The 22,280-nt window shown below is 40.0% G+C and overlaps 2 protein-coding genes across 3 annotated transcripts; both read left to right on the top strand.

Moving 5' to 3' along the window:
- Window positions 1-2,040: 2,040 nt before the first annotated feature.
- Window positions 2,041-5,924, top strand: sowahca (sosondowah ankyrin repeat domain family Ca). Its single transcript, XM_062432288.1, has 4 exons — window positions 2,041-2,383; window positions 3,564-3,955; window positions 4,112-4,501; window positions 5,460-5,924. Exons 1-4 carry the CDS (start codon window positions 2,041-2,043, stop codon window positions 5,922-5,924), a joined length of 1,590 nt encoding a protein of 529 aa, XP_062288272.1.
- A 4,414-nt stretch (window positions 5,925-10,338) lies between these two features.
- akap17a (A kinase (PRKA) anchor protein 17A) lies at window positions 10,339-21,091 on the top strand. 2 transcript variants are annotated; one of them, XM_062432159.1, is made up of 7 exons: window positions 10,339-10,451; window positions 11,945-12,291; window positions 12,731-12,949; window positions 13,437-13,649; window positions 16,163-16,311; window positions 17,615-17,855; window positions 18,857-21,091. In XM_062432159.1, the coding sequence occupies exons 1-7, from the start codon at window positions 10,445-10,447 to the stop codon at window positions 19,748-19,750; spliced, it is 2,070 nt and encodes a 689-aa protein (XP_062288143.1). In that variant the 5' UTR covers window positions 10,339-10,444; the 3' UTR covers window positions 19,751-21,091. The 2 variants fall into 2 exon arrangements, with proteins under 2 accessions (XP_062288143.1, XP_062288144.1); XM_062432160.1 differs by having other exon boundaries at window positions 10,354-10,451; window positions 11,948-12,291.
- The last annotated feature ends 1,189 nt before the right edge of the window (window positions 21,092-22,280 follow it).

Raw genomic sequence — 22,280 nt, 5'->3', positions numbered from 1 at the left:
AAGAAATTGCACTATATTTTTAAGTACTTAAAGGCAAAGCACGTTTATTCACTGAATTAGTAAATACAATCCCCCCCCTTTTTGGTATAGTGGTACAGTGCATCCTCTTTCATAGTGTGTTGCAGTTGTGGACTGTGAGAAAATTTAACAATTCAGCTCCATACATCTGGTTTTTTGTAGATGCTTGACAATTACAACAGTCAGTTGTATTTATTGAATCCACGACAGATTACACGATTTTAACACTATTTTTATACTATAGTGGATGCTGCTTAGTTTGTTTTCTTTACGTTTAAAGACTATGTAGACACGGAATGAAGTTTTGAATTTACATCAGGACTGTTTTATTAGACTACAGTACTTTTAGCAAGGTGGACACTCATTTATGGCAGTTAGTGTTTGTTTTGTTTATTCAAGTAATTCAACTGTCGTTTACAAGAAGTTATCTGAGAGACACCACCACACACACACACACACACACACACACACACACACACACATAGCAGACAGAGGAGCTCTGTTGTCAGTACTGTTTTGGGCAAATAAGCCAACTCATTCAAGAGGCAACATGGTGACCCCAGTCTGTTGGGGTTTTTTTCACAATGCTGAAGGTGTTAAAAGTATGTGGCTACGATTATGATAAAAGGGTATAAAAACAGATGGTGGTTCAGGATAGGATTCATCAGGATTCAACCAAAACAATATATAAACTCAGCCAGGCCAGTCAAAATAACATCTTTATTAAGTGCAAATAATCCTTACTTACCACACTTCATTTCTTACATGCTTGTCTGTTATTACATTTTAGGTATACACCCTGAGAGGGGAACAAAGGCCAGCTAGGGGAAGCTGGTGTCCAAGAAGACAGTTCTGGCACTATTGCAATGCAGTGCGATACATCATTACAGCACTGAGATTATTGTGGTACCTGTGGTGTCAAAGACAACAACAACAACACCAACAACAACAGTTTAGGAATAAGTAGACTGATTGCACAAACATGCATGATGATGTATCTACTTGTATTTAATGGAATATTATTAAAAATAATTTGCAGCTGAGGCAAACAAGAAACAGAATCTTAATTTCATCACGTTTTCTGCATGAAGCAAATCTTTTATTCAGATCTATGTAGTAAACCTGAATCTGTTTATTACAATGCAGCTCCCAAAGTCTAAGGTGTGTGTACACAACCATATGATTGTGTACACACACCTTTTTTACTTTATAAGTATAAAGTACATAACTACTTTCCCCAAAGGCAAAAACAGTAATTTGACTGTCTAGTCAGAGTATGTTTTATCTGGACAGGTAAGATTAGTGCATCCAGGAAGGTTTTTGTTTATCTCAGCTGTTTTTTCAGCTGTAGCGAGTCAATGGGGATCTGTTGGGTTAGGAAGCGAGTTCTGTTCTGTGAGTAAATCGAAAAATAGTGGGGGTTTTTGTATCTTTATTGCGTCCTTGCCTTGATGACGATACCCAGTCTCAGAATAAGAGAAAACAGGTCATGTTTTGTTACTGTTCGCCAGTGATTTCATTTTTCATTATTCGAAATATGAAAAGAAAATCAAACAATTTCTTTTTTTCTCATCCATTTTTGACCACGAAAAAGAAAGGGGGGAAAATATGTTTTTTTATTTATTATTTCAGTTTAACTGTATTTCATAAGGAAAATAAAATCATTCGTTTTTTGTTTGGAGAGCACAAGAAAGAAAAAATCGAATGACCAAAAGATACATGGACCCCTGTGCATCAAAAGTAATAACATCTTATTTAGTTGTAAAAGCCGAGTTTACAAGGTGTACTCGAACGCAGCATGACGGTGAGCCGTTTTCTCGGTTGCTCCGGCGACCCCTATCTGCCAGACCTCGACACTGATCGACCCCATTGAGGAGAGGAGAGGAGGCCAAGAGGAGAGGATGCTGTCATCCGTTTATGCAGAGATCAGCGACTGACAGCAGCGTGAACATGAAGTCTCTACGAAACGCTCCGGTGTAAATAACCCATCTCTGCGCTCAGCTCGGACCGTCCAGGATGACGATGGCGTCCCGGTGCACACAGCGAGCCGTGCAGGAGTTCCTTCTGGAGAGAGGAGGGAGGGTCCGACAGATGGAGCTGATCGATCACTTCCTATCAATTTGGGAGGAAAATGACCCGTCGAAGGAAGAGGTGGAACGTGAGACGCTGAAAGGCATCGTGGACGCCGTGGGTTTCGTGAAGGTGGAGGACGGAGTGAAATTCGTGTGTTTAAGCGGTGAATTCACGGCGGAGTCTGTGATGCGGACGGACGCTGAGAGAAACGATCACGCCGAGAGCAACGGTAACGGTAATCTCCAGGACAACGACTGTGACAACGGCAACCCTGGCAACAGAGAGCAAACAGGTGCGGGATATAGGATACTCTGCTTATCTTTAGCCTCTTCTTTTGTCCATGAAGCGTTAATATACAGCCTATCGTTTGATAACTCTGTGAGATTTAGTTATATCTACCTATGCAGGGGCGATTGTAGGATCAGACCTTTAGAGGGACTCAAATCCTAATGAGAATGTTACATACAATGCCCTGCAAGTGTTCAACCCCCTGCTAAATGACTCATTTCACTGGATGAAATATTGATACATAGTAGTGTGATCTACTATAATGTATAATAATAATGGTTCAGAATAAACAATCACAGATTGTTGACAGGACCCGAAGCTAGTTAATCAACTCTGATGGAAAAACAATATTAATGACAGAACTATCCAAAGTACATTGAAGCTGTTAATAAAAACCATTTGAATTTATAGAAAAAAATACAATGATAATTTATTTTTAGGGGTGCTGAGATCAAATTAAGGGGTACTTGAGCTGAGCACCCCTAAAAAGGGTCTAAAATCGCCCTTGTACCTATGTATATTAATGTAATCATTGTGTCTGTTTATCTAGTTATTTGTTTAAATGCGCGTTTCTCACCTTGACCCACTGAATAATAAAAGGCCACCTCAATATCAGGTACCATGGTTTAGCCATTGTTTCTGAAGGCCACTTGCCAAAATCCCATTATCCACACCGTTTAATGTTAATATCTTATTGTCTTTATCCTCTCCTAGAGTTTAGGGAAACAAAGTGGACTAACAATATTATACTCATGCATACTTTTGTGGGACACAATTAATGTAATGCTTTTAAGGATCAGTTAAGGTGATTTCATGTTTAGGCCATTTGTTTACAACCCTTTTGGAAATTAACCAATGTCCACTTAGCAACCTCCTGTCACAGATAGCACCTATCAAAAGATTGTGATTAGTTTTTAACCAAAGGCGTTGATTGTTTTTATTTGACTATTTTGTAGGTCCTGGAAAAGCATGATTAGTAAACGACTCACAAGACAAGCAAAAAAATAACAGGGAAGCAAAACTTTGTGTAGCAGAAATGTTTTGTTTTCTGCTTTTCTCTGCTGCTATTGAGTTGGTAACAACCAGTGCATCCATTGTCAATGCTCCAGTCTGTACAAACTGTCATACAGTATCAGGGCTGGGTGGCAGTGAGGGGGATTTAATATGTTCAATGGTTTTTACAGAAGCGTCCAGCCCACTAACAGCCAGTCTGGACAATGACAAGCAGTCAAACGGCAATGAGCAACCTGAAGCCCCATCCCAGAATAATAAGACCACCACAATGACTCCTGCTTCTACCGGAGGAGGAGGAGAGGTGAAGCTGAGAGACAGAAGGAGGCGAGAGTCAGCCCCAGTTATCGGGATTCCAGATTTGGACCAGGGGCACCCTGGAGGGTCCCACAGCCAGCAACTGAGAGGAGTGCGTAGGATATCCAAAGGGTCACAGCGGGCCATGCTGACCAGCTGCCTATCTGAAGACAGTGCATTGGAGGGGCTAGACCCTGTTGGTGATATCAATACTCCTAAGGGAAGCCGCAGGAACTTCATAGAGCTGATGATGAGTAGTTCTCCTCAGGTAGGATACTCCGTTTGCTAGAGAGAAACCATGCTTATGATGTTTGTTGCAAATGCATGAGCAGTGGCGTGAGACTAAAAATATGATATTTGGTGTAAAAAAAAAAAACAATGTAAAGTTTTCACCTCTTTCATTCTCACGTTCTTCCCTCTGCAGGTTCGGAGGTCTCTGATCAACCGCGGTTCACGTCTCCGGGACTCTGTGAGAAGCGACGGCGACTCTGCCTCAATCCTCTCCTCAGCCACTGACGAGGACTGTGCCTCAGTGACCCTTGATCCACTGGAGCACGAGTGGATGCTGTGCGCCTCAGAAGGCTTGTGGGAAAGCCTGCAGCCCCTGCTAGCTGTTGAACCCAGTCTGGTGGCCAAAAGAGACTTTGTGACCGGCTTGACTTGCCTCCACTGGGCGGCTAAGCAAGGCAAAGCTGAGCTGCTCTCCCAGCTGCTTGTCTTCGCCAAGGAGAACGCTGTGCCTGTGAATGTGAACATCAGATCAAGTGCTGGATACACACCTCTACACCTGGCAGCCATGCACGGGCACACACAGGTAGGTTGCATAGAAGGTGGTGGTAGTTGTGTGTCATGTGTTACTCCTGCTCAGTGAAGTTGCAGGTAATTGTTCAAACAGAAACAGAAAGAAAATGTTGGGTTAATAAGGGTTAACACTTGCTATTAATTTTGTCCAAAATATCGAAAGGAAGTTTCTGATAACTTCTACCTGAATTTTAAACTTAAAAATGTAACTTAATGCCTCAATGGGATGTTTCACTGGATTTGAGAGTGCAGAGGGGTCTGTTCACCTTGTTCATCCAATCCCCGGCCTTGGTGGGACTTCAACAGGAAAACATGCTGGCTCTGCTCTGGTCATATCAAAGAAATAGATAGATACTTGTCCTCAGCATTACTCATAGGGTTGGCCAATATGTCAATATTGTATTGATATTGTAATATCGTGATATGGCATACGTGTTGTCTTTTCCTGTGTTAAAGTCTGCATTACAGGAAAATGATGACATTTTCTTAACTTGCTAGACTTTTCTAGTTATTCTATTATTTGCTTTTACCCACTTAGTAATTAAATCCACATTACTGATGAATATTTATGTGTAAATATTTTGTGGAAGCAACGATAGTCATCCTTCCAATATTGATGTAATATCGATATTGAGATATTTGGTCAAAAATATTGTGATATTTGATTTGGTCCACATCACCCTGGCCTAATTACACATGGTAGTTTTCCACAATCTATATTTAATAAGGGGGGAAAAACATGAAAGGACATGAATAACAGGACTGATCAAAACAGACGTGACAAGACAGTAACAGATGTTGAGGTTTTTAATTATTAATGAGCCACAGTTTCAGATACTTTTCAGCTGATAATCACACATGTACAGTATGACTGTCAGAGAAATTTTACACCTGTAAAGTTTGCATGACTGACAGTAAAAGAAGACATTGTGTCTGAAGTTTGTCTACACTTGATGTGCTCTGACTGACAGGTGGTCCGCGTGTTGCTGTCAGACTGGGAGGCCGATCCTGAGGCGAGAGACTACAGTGGGAGGCGAGCCATCCAGTACCTCCCCCCACCAGTGGCGGCAGACCTGCACGAGGAAGGCGTGGTCACCTCACCGGGAGCTGAGTCAGACAACGAAAACACAAACGGAATCAGCAGTGGAGGTCGCAGCTGGCGGTTTGTCAGAGTGCTCCAGGGCAATCTGAACCCGCTGCGTCTCCTGAACCCACCAGCTGAGGCAGCAGAGGAGGCGGTCGGGAACGGGAGGACTAAAGGGGGGATACAGAGGAAGTCGTCTCTGAGCAGGCTCAACGCACGGCTGCATCGGGGGCGCCACCGAGCCCAGATCATCCACAGCGCCTCCTTTAGGGACACAGGGGAGGTGGGAAGAGGCGAGGACCTACCCTGCAGCCCTCTACGAACAAGACCACTGTCCAACCTGTTTGGATGAAGTTGCACCACTCTGACCAGCGATATAGAGATGTAAACCAGTTTGACATGTTCTGACTCACAGGATACAGTTTACTCACCTTTATAAGCTGACAGGTCATGCATTTTTATGACCAGAGTTAATAGTATACATCCAAATACATAGTGTAACACTGATTTTAAAGTTTGTATTATAACAGGAGTTTAAATTAGTAAGAATATAATTTATTTTTGTTCCTATTGCAGTTTTTAGACTTATGTCGATCACTGAGAGGAGGGCACAGTTCACGTAGCATTTTTTTTTTATTTGTAGAACAATTAATTGAGTTCAAAATTGAGTTTTGAACATGATTCTTGGTGCTTGTCGGGTTTTCTACACATCTTCGAGGCTCTGTGTTAGAGCAGGTTGCAAACATTACACCAGGTGTCTTAGTTTAATACCTTACACTAGAACCATGTTCACACAAATGCAAAAGCAACAAGCAGGATTGTACTAGCTTTTTAATTTAGCTTTTGACTTATACTGGTGATAACAGTACTTAGGTTTCATCCCACAATTATCCAAAATCGTCTTTCTGTTTGGAAAATGAAGTAATATATTTATAGAACTAATTTTCTATATTTCAACCTCCTTCGATTGGATGGCGCTGAGGTTTTTTTTTAAACTAAATTTCAGTGATGTGAATGTTTTTAAGTAGCAGATTTTAATATTCTTTTTAAACTGTTGTTACCACAGTATTCTTGTATGTCCAAACCATAAATGTACAGTTGTCACATTTGCACTTTGACACTTTGAAGGTAGTTTGTGATCATGGGAGTAAATTGCTGAAACTAAAACCATGACAGCTGTTCTTGGTCCCATGTCATACTTACAGTATATGTAAATATCCTACACACATTATAATCTAACCCTTACACCCCTTAGATGTACATTTTATTGTATAAACAGTAAGTACACATAACACAATGTAATTTTCACCTAAAGGGACATAAAAGGGTGGTTTAGTGCCGGTTAGTTGCACTGATAGGGGAGATATTTCCACACTGCCATGGCTTTAGCCAGACCCAATTACCTATATAAAGACACTGATCAGTTACACTGTAGGACTGTTTCACATAGCGGAAGCACAGTGGTAGACAATATTGGTTATATAACTTTTTCTACTGCCAATAATGTACCTCAAATCTTCCAAATCTGATTCTCTCATTATAACATTTCTTTTCTGTGGTGAATCACTGATAGCAGATTGCAGCATCTTTGTGCTGATATGCAGCTCCAAAAGATAATTTTTTTAATGGTTACAGAATTCCAGTTTCCATTTCACTGTTTCATGAAGCATCTGTTTCAATGCCCAAGAAATCGGTGCATCAAGTAAATAAGTGAATGTGAGTCAGTTATTCTCAGATAAGTTCAGGTTAATCTTTTTAGTCTTTTCACAGACAACCAGCGTAGCACTGATCAGTTCTCCAGTAAATATGCAATCAAACAAACTGATTCAATAACCACCTTATCACATAGGATCAGATTTGAAATGTTTAAAAAGGCCTATATTGGCCTCTTGTATTGGTCTAACATTGCATGTACACAATCATTTACTCATGAATCATGTCTGTGTAATCTCTGAATAGTAAAGACTCAACACCACAATATACTGTTTGTTTAGCTGAGGTGCATACTGACTTTTTGACTGTTTTCCAAAGTATGTGAACCTTTCTTACAATTTCTGACTATTGCATCAGTAGCTCACTGATGCATCCTTGATTTCACGAATGTTCCCTTTGTATTTTGGGTTGTAGCCTTTGTACTCAGATCATAGGACTTTGTGTAATCATGCGGTTGACACCTTTGATGTAGAAATGTATTATACAGATGTTCTTTGATGTCACTTTTTTCAGATGCATGAATAGAGGAAATGTAAAAGCAGTGCACTGTCAATTTTTGTATGTCTGTAACTCACTGTGTCTGTCTTATTTGTTAAATACTGTGAAGTTATTATACTATATGGTGAGAAAATGCCATGCGTAGTTACTGAGCCACTGTCATCTTCCTCCTCATGTCTCATCCTTTATTATCAAATCAAATAAAAATGTGTTATCATAAAACTAAACTTTATGCTTTGTTGAGTTCTTACAACAGGAGCGCAATGTCAGTAGTTAGAGTTTGACACAAGATTTTGAGGAACGATACTCTTAAAAATGTCACAGTAACAAATCCAAAACATATGATAAGCCTTCTCTGGACACTGGCCTGGAGTTCAGAGTGAATGGACCAAAGCCCCCAAATGAAGCCGGCTATTTCATCTGTCATTCCTGCTGACACCAACTGATTGTCCTTGTCTGGTGGTGCTGAATAATTGATGATCTGATGACCCCCCTGTGCCAGCTTTGGTCCCGCATTTACAGAATAGCCACATCTTCCTGTCCACAGTCTGCCTGTGTAACACTGCACCCAATATACATTCAAAGCCAGTCCTCATTCTGCACCTGTTGTGTGCGTTCGTGCGAGTGTCCAAGTGTGTACCTCAGTTGTTGCACAAGCCAAATGTCCTCTGAGTGATCTCAAGTGTACTGTATGCTGACCTAGTTTAGGTCAAAATGTTGTTGGTGTTAGGATGAAAGACACAAAATGTAACTGTTTAAAAGGCAAGTTTCTCCAAGTTTTGTTAGTATATTAAAAACAAGATTTAAAGGAGGACAGCAGCTCTGATATTTCTCATTAGGCAGTTGAGCATATTATCCCCAGCATATCACTTGGGGAAAAATAGAGGAAGTTATGTGAGAGGGATGTGGTATATTTCCAGTGTACTCAGCACCTCGACTAGAGCACACAAACACAGCTTTGACTTTCCTCTTGTTGCAGGTTGATGTTCCTTTGGCTTGTTTGGTCACTCTGTTCTCCGCCTTATGTTTATCAGGACAAATCAACCATATACAGATGGGATGTTAGCAGCCATTACATATTACACACGTTGCTTTGGTAAATGTAAATGCTCTAAAGTCAGAGCTGGCTCTTAATGTTGTCTTATCTCTGTTATTTCCTTCATCCTGTCAAAAAAGATTTATACAGGTCACTAAAGGCCAGAGCTTTTTCCTGGGCCTGTGGTTTCTATAGTCTTGTTGCCTTAGGCAGCCTATCTGTTAGATGACTACTGATGGGGACCGAGCAGAGAGGCTGTGTGACTGCAGCTACTGACCTACATACACAGTGAAGAGAGTAATGCCTATTATGTAAATTCCTCTGCCATCTTTTCAGGGAAATGGTGCCAACTTTTTTGCCTGGGGCCTCTGCTGTTAGACTAATCCATGTCCAATCTATCCATGTCTCTCACTCTCTTTCTCTCTCACCATACAGTTATCACAGTGATGATGACAAACATTCATCCTCAGCCTACAGTAAGTTCTCACTAACAAGGCTAAATATGCATCAAACAAGTAAGAAATGTGCACTGTCAGCTGACTTCTCTTTTGTCTCATGAAACTTCTGCATCAATCCTGTGAAGAAATAGGGGATGTGGTTGTTCGGGTAATGCTCGAAATGACTAGTTGAATGATTGATTAGTTGCATTAAAGTCAGTTCAATTCAGAAAAAATTCAAGCACACACATCACAGAAAAAAGACAGGATGCAATAGTTAAAATACTAGAAAGGAAAAGTATACATTAACAGAGTTCAGACAATTTTAGGAACACTTTCCAATAAAGTTCACTCCACACTTTTTACAGAGTTTCCTCTCTGGTTGCATCAGGGCCTGAAATGGGAGCAGCTCCAAGCAGGAACACAAATCCTTGCAGAGAGTCACCAAAGCTGCTCAGTGCATCAGCAGGTCTGAACTGCCATGCAGGGCTTCTACTTCCAGAGGAACATGAGGAAAACCGGAAAGATCATCAAGGACCCCAGCCAAAACAGCAAGAGACTCTTTTCACTGCAACCATCAGGTAAGCAGTATAGCGGCATAAGAGCCAGATCAATCAGACTGCGAGACAGCTTCTATCCACAAACTATCAGGCTGCTGAACTCTCAAACTCTTGACTGCTGACATATATAACACACATAAACACACACAGAGAACACAGTATATCTTGCTTCCTCTCTCTGTCTCTTTTCCTCTCCTACACACGTACTCACCCTCCACCAAAGCCAAACACACAGTACACCAGCTACACCCACTATGACCTCAATAATAAACACTGAGGTGAATTATCAACTTTCTGATAATGTCAACAAAAACTGTATATGTTTAACATGTATAAGCTTTATAAAAGTGGAATTAATGGTTGTATTGGATTTAATGAAATTGCACAGGTGTTTCTAATAAAGTGGTCTGTGAGTTTTTAGATATATTTAAATGAATTTTCCCCACATGGTGTCGCTGTTTTTAAATGATGTCATTACTTTGTGCTACATGTTGTTTCCTTTAAGGTCAAAGTTGAAGATGTGCGGAAGTGGCATGTATTTTGATCATTTTTTCTGCAGTGTTAGTCTCTCCATAAGTGACTACAATACGATTGTTGATTTTTTTCATTTTCACCAGGAGGCTAACTGATGTTAGGTACGTGGCAGATAACTATGGTGATAGCTGACGTTAGAACAACTTTCTGTAATAGAGACGGAAGATGTCGAAATGCTAAAAGGATACAGTTGCAGATCACTTAAGGCTAACTAGCCTAACGTTAGCTAATGTTGCTATGAACCTGAATAGTTTTCACGTATACAAGGTTAATAGTCAAGCTAGAAACTATACTTTAGTGACGTTTAGTCGTCATGGTGTAACGTAAACTACGATGCTCCTTCAGCGTCGTTTGAAATGAGTCGGTTGCTAAGTGAGTCAACACGACCCGGTGTTTCGGTGTAATGAGTGACCGTGTTAATTAGTGTCTCTCAGCCGAATGTGTCGTGGTTTCTCCTTTTAACGGTGTAACAGAATTGTTCGACTCCCTCGCACTTGTGATTCTCTTTCTCTTGAACGCTCATTATAAGCTAGTAGCAGTCCGCTTCGGTTTAATTTTTTTTATTTTAGTGTAAACAGTCTTATTATCTTCGGTTTACTGCAGGATAACCCCAAATCCCCTCTTAGGCTATATTTAAAAAAAAAAAAAAAAAAAAAAAAAAAAAAAAAAAATCCAGGTTTCACACAAAGAAAAATGTCTTAGCTGACGTATCTGGACACATTTGCCTCATGGCCACAGGGGAGACACTGTGGAGGAGTCAGATTTTTTTGGGTTGGTCATCTACCAAAATATGACTCCCCCTCTTATATTAAAAATGCAATTTGTGACACACACACACAAACACACACACACACACACACACACACACACACACACAAACACCACACACAATCAGTCAATTGGCACATCTGCCTCTCTACTATTTATGTCTGAAGTCATTTGTAACTAGTGGCAACAAGGGTGACATGGAGGGACAGCAGGAGTAGGGGGGTTACATTTTGTCGGGTTGCTTTTTACATCTACCGAAATCAGACTCTTCTCTTATGTCAGAAATGCAAGATGTAAGACAGCCATTGTAAACATGAACATAACATGTTGGTGTCCTCCCAAAAGCCTGATCCTTCTTACTTTAATCAATATCTATAATATCTTAGTGCTAAATGAAGGTTTCTCTGCACTCCCTGAAAATCTCAGTTTAAGGCGTGTAGTTGTGAGCACTTTTGAGACATCACAAATACTTTGGAGCCAATTGTAATCCAGTATGGCATGTACACAAGTGTGATGTGGAAACTTGAAGCCACCAGTGCACATACACTGATAATGGCCTTTTCAGTAAAATAGGAGATATCATGTGTCCAGTAGTTAAACTTTTTGAATAAAAAAATATTTGTTTATTCATAGATTTGGTCATTTTTAATACGGGAAAAGGAGATGTGATTTTAAGAAGTTAATAAAAACTTTTTTTGTGAAAAAACTGCATTAGATGTAAATTGTTAGTCGAAGCAGATTATTTTATATAAATCTAACAAATTCATGTTTATTTCAAGATGATAGCTTAACATGTGTTAACAGTCTTGTCTGTTTAACCTTTCAGCAGCTAACCTGTCTGTAACAATGACCACCATTGTCCACGATACCACAGAGGGAGTGTGCCTCTCCGCTGAGTACAACCTGTACCTCAAGCCCATCGCCAAAATGACCGTCAGTGTGGCGCTGCCCCAGCTCAAGCTGCCAGGCAAGAGCATCTCCAACTGGGAGGTAATGGAGAGGGTGAAGGCCATGGTAGCTCCTGAGCAGTTTTCAGTCCTGCGGATCTCCAAGAGCACCATGGACTTCATCCGCTTTGAGGGCGAGGTGGAAAACAAAACAGTGGTCAAGAGCCTGCTGAGTCGACTGGATGGGAAGAGCATCAAACTAAGTGGATTTACTGATGTATTGAAGGTAAAGCTGTCTTTACAGCTGGGTATGTGCTGTTTTCAGTACCTACCATTTCTCTGTGGTCAATTTGCATTGAGTTATACAAATACGCTCATATTTTATTCACCCTTCTTATATCAAGGAGAGTAAATCTGCTGTCAAAAGTTCCTTTTGAAACTACAGTGAGCTTGTATTAGTATTAATGGAATTATTGTGGCAGAAAGTACAGTCTTGATTCAGACAGTTGTGTTTAAAATGTGTAGTGTGAGTTAACACAATGCACAAGACTTGCAGTGTCTAAAAATGCAGTGTCTGCGCTACTTCAAACTATTTCAGTAAAAACATTATAACGTTCAAGAATGAAGGATTTATTGCAGTTTATTCCTTTAGAGTGCATTAGTTTTAGTCAGTAATACCTAGCAACTTAGTGTATATCATTCCTTCTCTCTGTCTCTTTCCTCAGGTTCGTGCAGTAGAGAACAAAGTGGACTTCCCAACACGGCATGACTGGGACTCCTTCTTCCGAGATGCCAAGGACATGAATGAGACTGTGCCGGGAGAAAGACCTGACACTATTCACCTGGAAGGGCTCCCTTGCCGCTGGTTCAGCCAGAAAGACAGCCAGTTCCCAGATCGTCCCTCTGAGGAGGTTCTCATCTCTGTCTTCCAGATGTTTGGCAAGGTGCGACATCTGTTTGTTTCTAACTAACTTGAATACAGGTTTCAAATATGTAATTTGTTAGTCTCTTTATTTATCTGGCTTTCACCACAGTAACATAATGGCCTGATATGAAATTATATCTGTACGAATTTTCGAATGTTTTTCCAGCATCATTCCCTCCTGTAAGTAAAATAAAGATTAGGGTGAAAAGTCCCTCCTGTGTAGAGCTCTGACTACCCCTTTCAAACTGCTTGACTGACTGTTATAATAAGCAGAAGTTAATAAAGTTTTTTTACTCATATAATCAAGTTCTATAAGATATCTGTGATCGTATTTATTACAATTAAGTGATAGAATTCTCTGAACTTATGACTTATTACTATATTTGAATATTGCACACAATCATTAAAAGTCATATTCAGAATATTATCACATCATCAATATTAGAGAAATTAGACAAAACTAACTTTTTATTTAATTTAATGAATGCAAAATCTTTTGATTGTAGGTACGAAATGTTGACATCCCCATGCTGGACCCATACAGGGAAGAGATGCTGGACAAGAACTTCAATACATTTAGTTTCGGGGGTCATTTGAACTTTGAGGCGTATGTCCAGTATCAGGAGTATGGTGGCTTCACCAAGGCCATGGACACTATGCGCAGCATGAAGCTGATGATGAAAGGAGAAGATGGAAAGGCAGTCGCTTGCAACATTAAGGTACTGTGAAGCATCATCTACACACTAATGGTTTTGTCAGGAACACATTTAAGGGGTGATTTATTTTACCTCTGAAATATTTCTCTCCCAGTACATAGGTAGTTTATCTCATCACTAAGCTGTATAAAGTGATGGGGGGGGTTTTTCAATTATAATAATAATTGAAATGGCTTTATTCATCTCTCATAGTCTGGCATGTTTGGACAGTGAGGGTTTTTTGGGTCACATCAGTGATGTTCCTGAGATCATCGGGTGTTTCGGGTCTTGCAACATCAGACACCTTCACTCAGGCGACCCAGTCAGGGCTGATCAGACTCAGACTTGTGTCCCAGCAGCATCGGCCCACAGTTTGGACCTAATGATCCAAAGCCACCTAGAGGCCTTCTCCTCAGCCTCTATGGTGGACTTTATTGGCTCTCCTTTTGTCAGCTCCTGTGATGCCAAGAAGGATGTAGAGCTTACACACAATGAGCGACTGGCAAAGCCTCTTCACCCCACCTTGATGGGCTCACAGGGAGCTTTCCAGGTGTGACTCTGACACTGCTCCACCAGATCTTGATACTTGGATTCACTCTTGCCCCAAATGTAGAGATTTGCTGGGCTGGGTAGCGGGACCTCATACACAGCTTGGACCACGAACTTGATACGCTGTGGTTCTACCCGCCAGATGTCAGTCCAGGACACTTTCCTCTTCAGCGCTCCCTCCCACCTAGTCCATGCTCCTTGCTGTCACATGCCAACCATCCAGCTGGTTCGCTCCTCCTCAACACCTGCCCGTACCTAAAAATGAAATGTTAGCACTAAGTGAAAATACCTTACAGCTCAGACAGTGCCAAAAAAAAGAGCTGGAAAACTTAATTAAATATTGGCTTCACCCCTGTCAAACAATTTATCGCTGACACAATCTGCTGCTGGAAAAAAGGTACAAATGGTGTCTTTTCTTCCCCTAAGGTTTCTGTGTGAATGCTATATGATCAAATAACAGTATAACATACTGAGAACTGCAGTCTTAACTGGTGATAGGGTCATGTTCACACCAGCACTTCACGAAAAAAACAGAAACGCTTCATTAATTTCAATCAGGCCACGGTTAGGTGCTGGTAATGAGGGCAAGGTGGAAAAAGTCTCAGTCCCCAAACAAATACCAAATAATTTCAAACCCATCTTCCTGGGAGAGTCAAATGATTGTAGCAGACTCATTGCTTTACAAGTCCGGCTTGGGAAGTATTAAGATATTACAGTATACCAGGGTATGTAAAAATCCTGCAGGTATGATTTTCAATACCGTCAAAATTATATTTGCTCCTCTAAACAGTTACATATTCACAGCATCAGATATCATTTTGAATGGATAAATTACCAGTGTTTGAATATATAACTATACTATGATGTAAGTTGTATAACATCTGAGGTTTAAATTATTTTTTATGGTGACTTCCTAATGGTTTGAATGGCGTTGCCAATTTGTGCGATAAAGAAAAAATCAATACAGTGTCAGACAATTTCATACATCCTACAAGGGCTTTTTTTTTTTTTCATGTGTCCTGATGAAATGTCAGGAAGGTATGAAAAATTAGATACCACCCAAGTGCAGCATTTTGGCATCTGACAAGCCTTCAATCTCTTTGAGATTTTTGTGTTTGAGTATCAGACATGTTTTATGTGTGAGGCCACAAGTGAGCTGCAGCTACAATAGTGGAATTGTAGATGAGCAGGTTTCAGCAATGAGATTGTGTTATTCAGAGTCACGAAGCAGCTTTAAGACCTTTTAGTGGAATGAGAGTTAGAGCTGCATCATCATCATTTCAGATCGTGAGATGGGGTTAAGGGGGGACAGGGCAGGTCCCTTAATCCACAGAATTAAGCCTCACTGTGAAATCTAAAGGAGGATAAAAGAAGGTATATAGGGTCGGTATAAAAGAGATGAGGGAACAAAAGACAATATTGTAGGTTAGTTCTGTGGTTTAATTAGATGGTTCCAGAAAGATAAAGATTCTTATAATCTCTACCAACCTTTGGCTTAACAGAGTCCTGCCTGTCACACAAAGTATTTGGTAAATAATAGTCTTCATAACCCTGCCTGATCAGTATTGTGCTGTGTCTGTTTTAACCAAGACATTGTGTTATAATACATAGTATAATTACACTATCAAACTATAACACTCTATAGCTGTGGACTATAAAACATCAAGCTGTTGTGATTCACATTTAGTTTTTGAGAATAATCTTCCTATAAATCTGTTCAGTTTTATCTCAGTTTACTCACAGGGTAAGTTTGATATGCAGCTGGTAGAGTGAAGTAAGTCAGTCCCACATGATGATGATGATGATGATGATGATGATGATGATGATGATGATGATGATGATGATGATGTAGTAATGATTTTATCCTCCACTTAGACATGATTGTTCATCATAGTTGCTTAAACAAACGGGGGAGCTTTTGGAAGAAATTCATACATCTTTGTAAGCGCTGTATCTGAGCTTTTGTTTATGTTTTTTTTTTTCTCCAGGTGGCCTTTGACACCAGCAAGCACCTGAGTGAGACAGCTCTGAAGAGGAGGAGCCTGGACAGGCTGAAGTTGCAAGAGCTGGAGCGGCAGAGAGAGGAGCAGAAGCGACGGGAGAAGGAAGAGGAGGAGCGGCGGAAGGAGGAAGAGAGGTATGACAGAAGTGTTACTCGACAAGAAGATACTTGGTGACTACTTTATTAGTTACAGCCATCTCCACAACACACTTCAGAACAACAACACTTCCTGTGTCTTCACAATAAAAACTCTCACTACTTTCCAATGCATACATAGTTGCCTGAATATAATGCAAATAGTACGAAAGCATCATAAGCATACACATGTATGAATGCTATGTATTAATACATGGAACTTAACAAGAAGTCGACTTCATAACATTTATGCAACCCATTGTGTGATAGTATTGCAGTAATTTATTATGAAAGACAAGGTATAAACTTAGAATAAAGTACCGTTCACCTCAGCTAACAGTTGGCAAATATTAAAAAATATAGATTAAGTCAACAACGAGAAAATACTCGTTGCCAAATGAAGTAAACAATATATTCAAACATGAATCACATGCTAATGTGATTACAGCTGTCAGATAAAATTATCCAAAGTGATAATTTAGATAAAATGATTAATTCTAACCATAACATATTAGAATAAGGACACAACTGCATGCTGTATTTTTGGGTTCAGCACAGCATTATAATGATTTACTTCCCAGTTTGAACACAAGAAAATGTAAATTAGTTGCTGCTTTTACACTTAATGTCATTCGAATATAACATGAAGGCAAACCTTGTCTTTATGGATAAGCATGTTTTCATACTGATGTTATATGTAGTTCTGTCATTGGCACTGTCTCAGTAAATAGACAGTGCACAGTAGAACCACAATGCACTATATTCTTCAAATGAGGTTTTCCATACTGCGGATATTACCGTATGTTGTGTTGATTCAGTACAAGTGCTACACCTGCACATATAGTCTATCTGCCTTAGACTTACACCCATCCCCAACTCACCCTTTTTATTACAGGTATTAAAGGTTTAAACTGAGCAATATTTAATTATTGTGAAGACAGAAGTATTTTTTAAAATGTCAGAAAATCAATTTCAGTGCTTTTTTTTTTTAAACAGAAAGAATACTTCACCAAGAGAAAAATCACTTTTTCCTCATCTATTACTCCCTCTGATGTACCATTAACTAGGTTTCTGTGAGAGGAAAACAACTCAGTTTGAAGAATATTAATTCAGGGTCATCAGTATGATATGACATTTTTGTTATTTTTGTTTTGGTTGATAAATATATCCTTATTGCCAGGCTTGAACTATGAATTTTTCACTCTAGTTAGTACTGAGAAAAGCAATCATACATTGCTACCCAGCACTGTTTAAGCCAATATATCAACAGATTCTCACAGATGCCAAACTTGTCTTTTTTCAGGAAACAGAAGGAGCAGGAAGAGGAGGAGAAGGAGAGGAGGAAGGAGGAGAGGTTGCGGAAGCGAGAGCAGAAGCTGCGGGAGAGAGAGGAGAGGAGGAACCTGAAGAAAGTGAGGCGACAGCAGGAGGAAGAGCAGAAGAAGCTGCAGATGAAGATCGCCATGGAGGAGAGGCGACTGCTGCTCGCTCAGCGTAACCTGGAATCTATTCGGCTCATCGCTGAGCTGCTGGCCAAAGCCAAGGTACACATGTACACAAAGATACACAAAACGCCTCCAAATGAGTGTACATACATCCATCTGCTGCACAACAGTACACTTTTAATTTAGGACATTTGGACCTGCAAACATGCTCTGTTACTGAACTTCATCTGAGCATTGTTTTCACAAAATGTTCCACAGTTAGTAGTTTATATTTAGTATTGATATTAAAGAAAACGCATAACAAAATACAGCAAATATAAGATGATATAAACATGTACACAGTCTGAACTAGAAGAAGAACTAGAAGGTTTTTTTAAGGAATAGTTTGACACTTTGGAAATGTGCTTATGCGTTATCCTGCTCTCATAACTGAACATAAAATATGAAGACAAGACTCCAAGAAGTCACTGCAGTTGGCCAAAATAATAGTCCAGCACATATCCTCCAGTAAAACGAGAAAAAGTGCAGCTTTTGCACTTTTTTGTAAGAATTAAACACAATTAAAAATGCATGACATTAAGTTTTCTATACTTTGAATCTGTTTTTCCACTTCCCGGGCTTATGCCTTTAGTCGTTTTTTTAATGTGTTTCATAAAGGGTAGTCTTTGAACTTCTGTGTTTTGCAAATGTGTTAATTTTTTTTCTTCATGATGACAAAAAATATGAAAATAGATTTTTAAGTGTTAATTATGTTAATTGGAGAGTGTAGAAGGTGCTGGTTGGGGTGATTTTGTTACCTCTAGAGAAAAACTGGCTAATCATCTCTGTCTGGTTCACAATAGTAGAACTTTTTAATAATTTGCTGCTCAATAAGGAGCTTGTGTGATTTGTAATAATAATTTGACAACACTGTAATGTTGTTTCGTAGTGGATTTGAGTCAGCACAGCATCCCACCCCGACTAACTTGATTGTGGATTTGATGCTGGTGCAGAACTATTTAGAAGCTTTAATCTCCAGCTTGTACAACATGATCAACGACAGGATATTATTTTTCTTGTTTCTTTCATCTTTACGTACACTGTCTCCTCTTCCTCCACAGGCCGTGAAGCAGCAGCAGCAGGAGAAAGAGAGAGCCGAACACGAGGAACAGGAAAGGCAGGAGCAGGCGCGACAGAAGGAGGAGTTGGCCCGACTTCAGCAGCTAGAAGCCTGTCGACGCAAGCAGGAAGAGGAGCTCCAGAGGGTGGAGGTGGAGAAGGAAAGAGCAATGGAGCTCCAGCGGCGAGAAAAGGAGCTCAGGGAGAGACTGCTGTGCAACATGTTGAAGAAGACTAACGAGAAAACCACAAGACCTCCAGACACTGAGGACCAGGCTGGACCTGTGATGAGGGACGAGGCCTCAGATCCTGGCGACGATGATGTGATGCTGGGAGCTCTGGGCCACGTGAATGGAGTGAGAGCAGTTGAGGGTAAAGAGAAGCAGGCGTCCAAATCTGGTGTTCACTCCCAGGTTTCAGGGAAAAACAGAGGAACAGACAGAAAGAAAGACAGGGAGCGGAGGAAGGATGACGTGGTGAGGAGCAAACACAGCCTGGAGAGGGCGAGAGACCGGGACCGCTCCCACAGAGAGCGGAGCTCCCAGAGCCGGGGCAGGAAAAGGCGCTCCCATAGCTACAGCAGGAGGAAAAGGAGCTCCAGCCATCACAAGAGGAGCTCCAGCCGTCACAGGAGGAGCTCCAGTCACCACGGCAGCAGGAGGCGCAGCCACAGCCACTACAGCAGGAGCACGAGCTCCAGCCGGGACAGGAGCAGGAGCAGCAGCGGGAGGAGTTACAGCAGGGGAAGGAGCCACAGGGATAGCCACCGAAGATACAGCAGAGGCAGCTCCAAGAGCAGCAATAAAAGTAGAGACAGGAGGAGTCACAGTCGGTACAGTCGAAAATACAAGAGACACAGCACAAGTAGAGACAGGAGTCACTCCAGACGACGTTAAACTTATCAGTATTAACGGAGATATTCCCCATTTATGGCCTTGCAATAAAAGTGCAACAGATTCATGAGTTTCCCAGAATCGGCTTTAGGGACTTGTTTTTCCCTTTTTTTAAATTTCATATTGTTGGATTGAAGCAACTGACAATTTTATTTGTGTAAATATTGAATATTTTTACCTTAAACATTTACTAAACATTTGGAGTGCGATACCCTAAAACCCTTCACACAAGTTAAGAACACTGACCAAGTTTTAATTTCAGGCTAATATCAGCTCACAGTCTGTAGACGGTCTTGTCATCTGCATTTCTTTATCAAACACCTGTTAATGAACTTTTATTTCCTCCTGTTTTGTCATCATGCATTTATAACTGTGAGCTCTAAAAAATAATAGGTACAGAGAACACATTGAGTTGGTTATATTTGATAAAGCAGGAGTTTGTTCAGCACACTTGTAGCCTGGCTTTAGAAGAAGTAAAGCACATCATCTTCTGCAGACAACAACATGAAGTTTAAGCCATTTTTTTTTTTAGAACAAGTGTCCTACAAGCTCCTGAACTACTTCTCATGGCTGCTATAAGTGTGAAAACCTTTTAGTGGACTACTGAACTAAAACTAATGGCTGCTGTTTCATTGTAAATGTGAAGTTTTAGACTTTAAGACTTTACCTCTATGTTTAGGCTGACAAGCAGACTAGCCGGCTTCATAATCCTGCGTTAGCTGCCTAAAGTATTTATTAGAATACTGCTTCAGTATTGGCTGCGTTGCTGTTCAGCAGCACAGAAAAACACATTCTGGATTCTACAGCGACAGACTTTGCAGGTCTAACTAAGCAGCAGCATTATTTGATGATCAAATAGTTTCAAATAACAGTTTTCTTTTAGTTTAGTTTGGATTTTTGAATGTTTTAAAGATTATTTTATTTTTAAGATTTTTTTCTGAAAAGAAAATGAGATTTTGAGTGCGTTTGAACTGTAAATACTTGATGTTGAAAGTCAGAATAAACCTCAGATGATGGCGTTATTACATATTGGACCCGATTTAAGAAAACAGTGTATCGTCTCTGGCTTGGTTCATACGTTGTTCTGCACCAGCGAAGGATTTGGGGATCTGATCACAAGGTTTAATCATCGTTTAGGAAACAAGCTTTTGGAATTCAAGTCAAACCAGCACAATACTAAAAACTGGATGTTAGGATGCAACTACTGCTTTCATGCTCACATTATAGTGCAGGACACATTTTTTTTAGCCTTAATGTAACTATACAGACTGGATTTGACCTGCAGGAAAGTCAGTCTTGGTGTCATAGACAGTTGAAATCGTCACGTGTTTGTCAGAGCAAAGCACGTTTGTTCTGTGTACTGTATGTTCATGGTCTGTTGGAGCATGTCTCGCACCAAAAGCTGATAACAATAAAAATCTGAGCTCGACCATGTTTTTGAAAGCCTTGTTTTCTTTTATTGAAGCTGTGAGTTTGTCACCATGTTGGGAAGCTTTGACCCAAAGTCTGTATTTGTGTGATATTTAATTATAGATTAATATGCTGATCCATTTCTATGTTTCTATAGAACATCTGAAAACTGAAAAATTTTGGCCCATTTTTTTCACCCAACTGTCCAAAACCGTAAGATATTTAATTTACTATCACATAAAAACTAAGAAAAACAGCAAATAATCAGGAACTGGGGAATATTTGACAATGTTTGCTTTAAAATAACAGAAACTACAAATTGATTTTTAAATGGTTACCTTTTTTTTTTCTTCAATCAATTAATTGATTAATCAACTAATCTTTGCAGCTCTAGTGATATTTTTTAAGGTATATGCTTTAGCTTACTCAGTTTTTGAATTTCTTTACTTGAGCAAAAATCCTCCTCCACTCAAATCTGTTTTTCATGTTTGTATTAATATGCAGTTTGACGCTAGAAGCCTGTTTTCACATTCATCTGCTGAACGTGTAGAGTTTGTCTGTGCTCACCTTCAATCTGAGTTTGTGATTTGTGACATCACAACTAGTTTATAGCCAATGGTGCTCTGGTATTTACACTTTACACACATATGACGTGGAAATCTGAAGCCTCCAGTTCACAAACACTGAGGAAAACTTTTCATTTGCATATTCATAGATTCCAGCATTTTTAATGGGGGAGAAAGCAGATGCCATTTGAAGGATTTTAACAAGGTGCCTGTTTTTTGTGGAAAAATCATGTTAGACATAATTATTCAAAGTAGAGTATTTTATGTGCATGTCTGGAGGGCATCATTAAATATCAGGTTCTGTAATGTTGGCTCATACATGTTTGACTTTTCATGTCAAACATGCTTCGTCTCAGTCAGATAGTGTTTAAAATTGTACATGCTGTATTGAGCTGAGGAACTGAAAAATGTTTCTCGTGTATCTAAAAGTGATTTCCCTAAAAACCTTGTGTGAGGTCAAGGTCACACCTTACCCAAGCGCAGCTGTCACGTCTGTATCCTGTCTGTGCACCACTGGGCTCATGAACTGCGCAGATGAATAATTAATAGTCAAACTG

The sequence above is a fragment of the Scomber scombrus genome, chromosome 13, assembly GCF_963691925.1.
Source record: "Scomber scombrus chromosome 13, fScoSco1.1, whole genome shotgun sequence".
Taxonomy (NCBI): Eukaryota; Metazoa; Chordata; class Actinopteri; order Scombriformes; family Scombridae; genus Scomber; species Scomber scombrus.
Note: the sequence above shows the minus strand (reverse complement) of the source record. Positions and strands in the feature narration are given on the sequence as shown.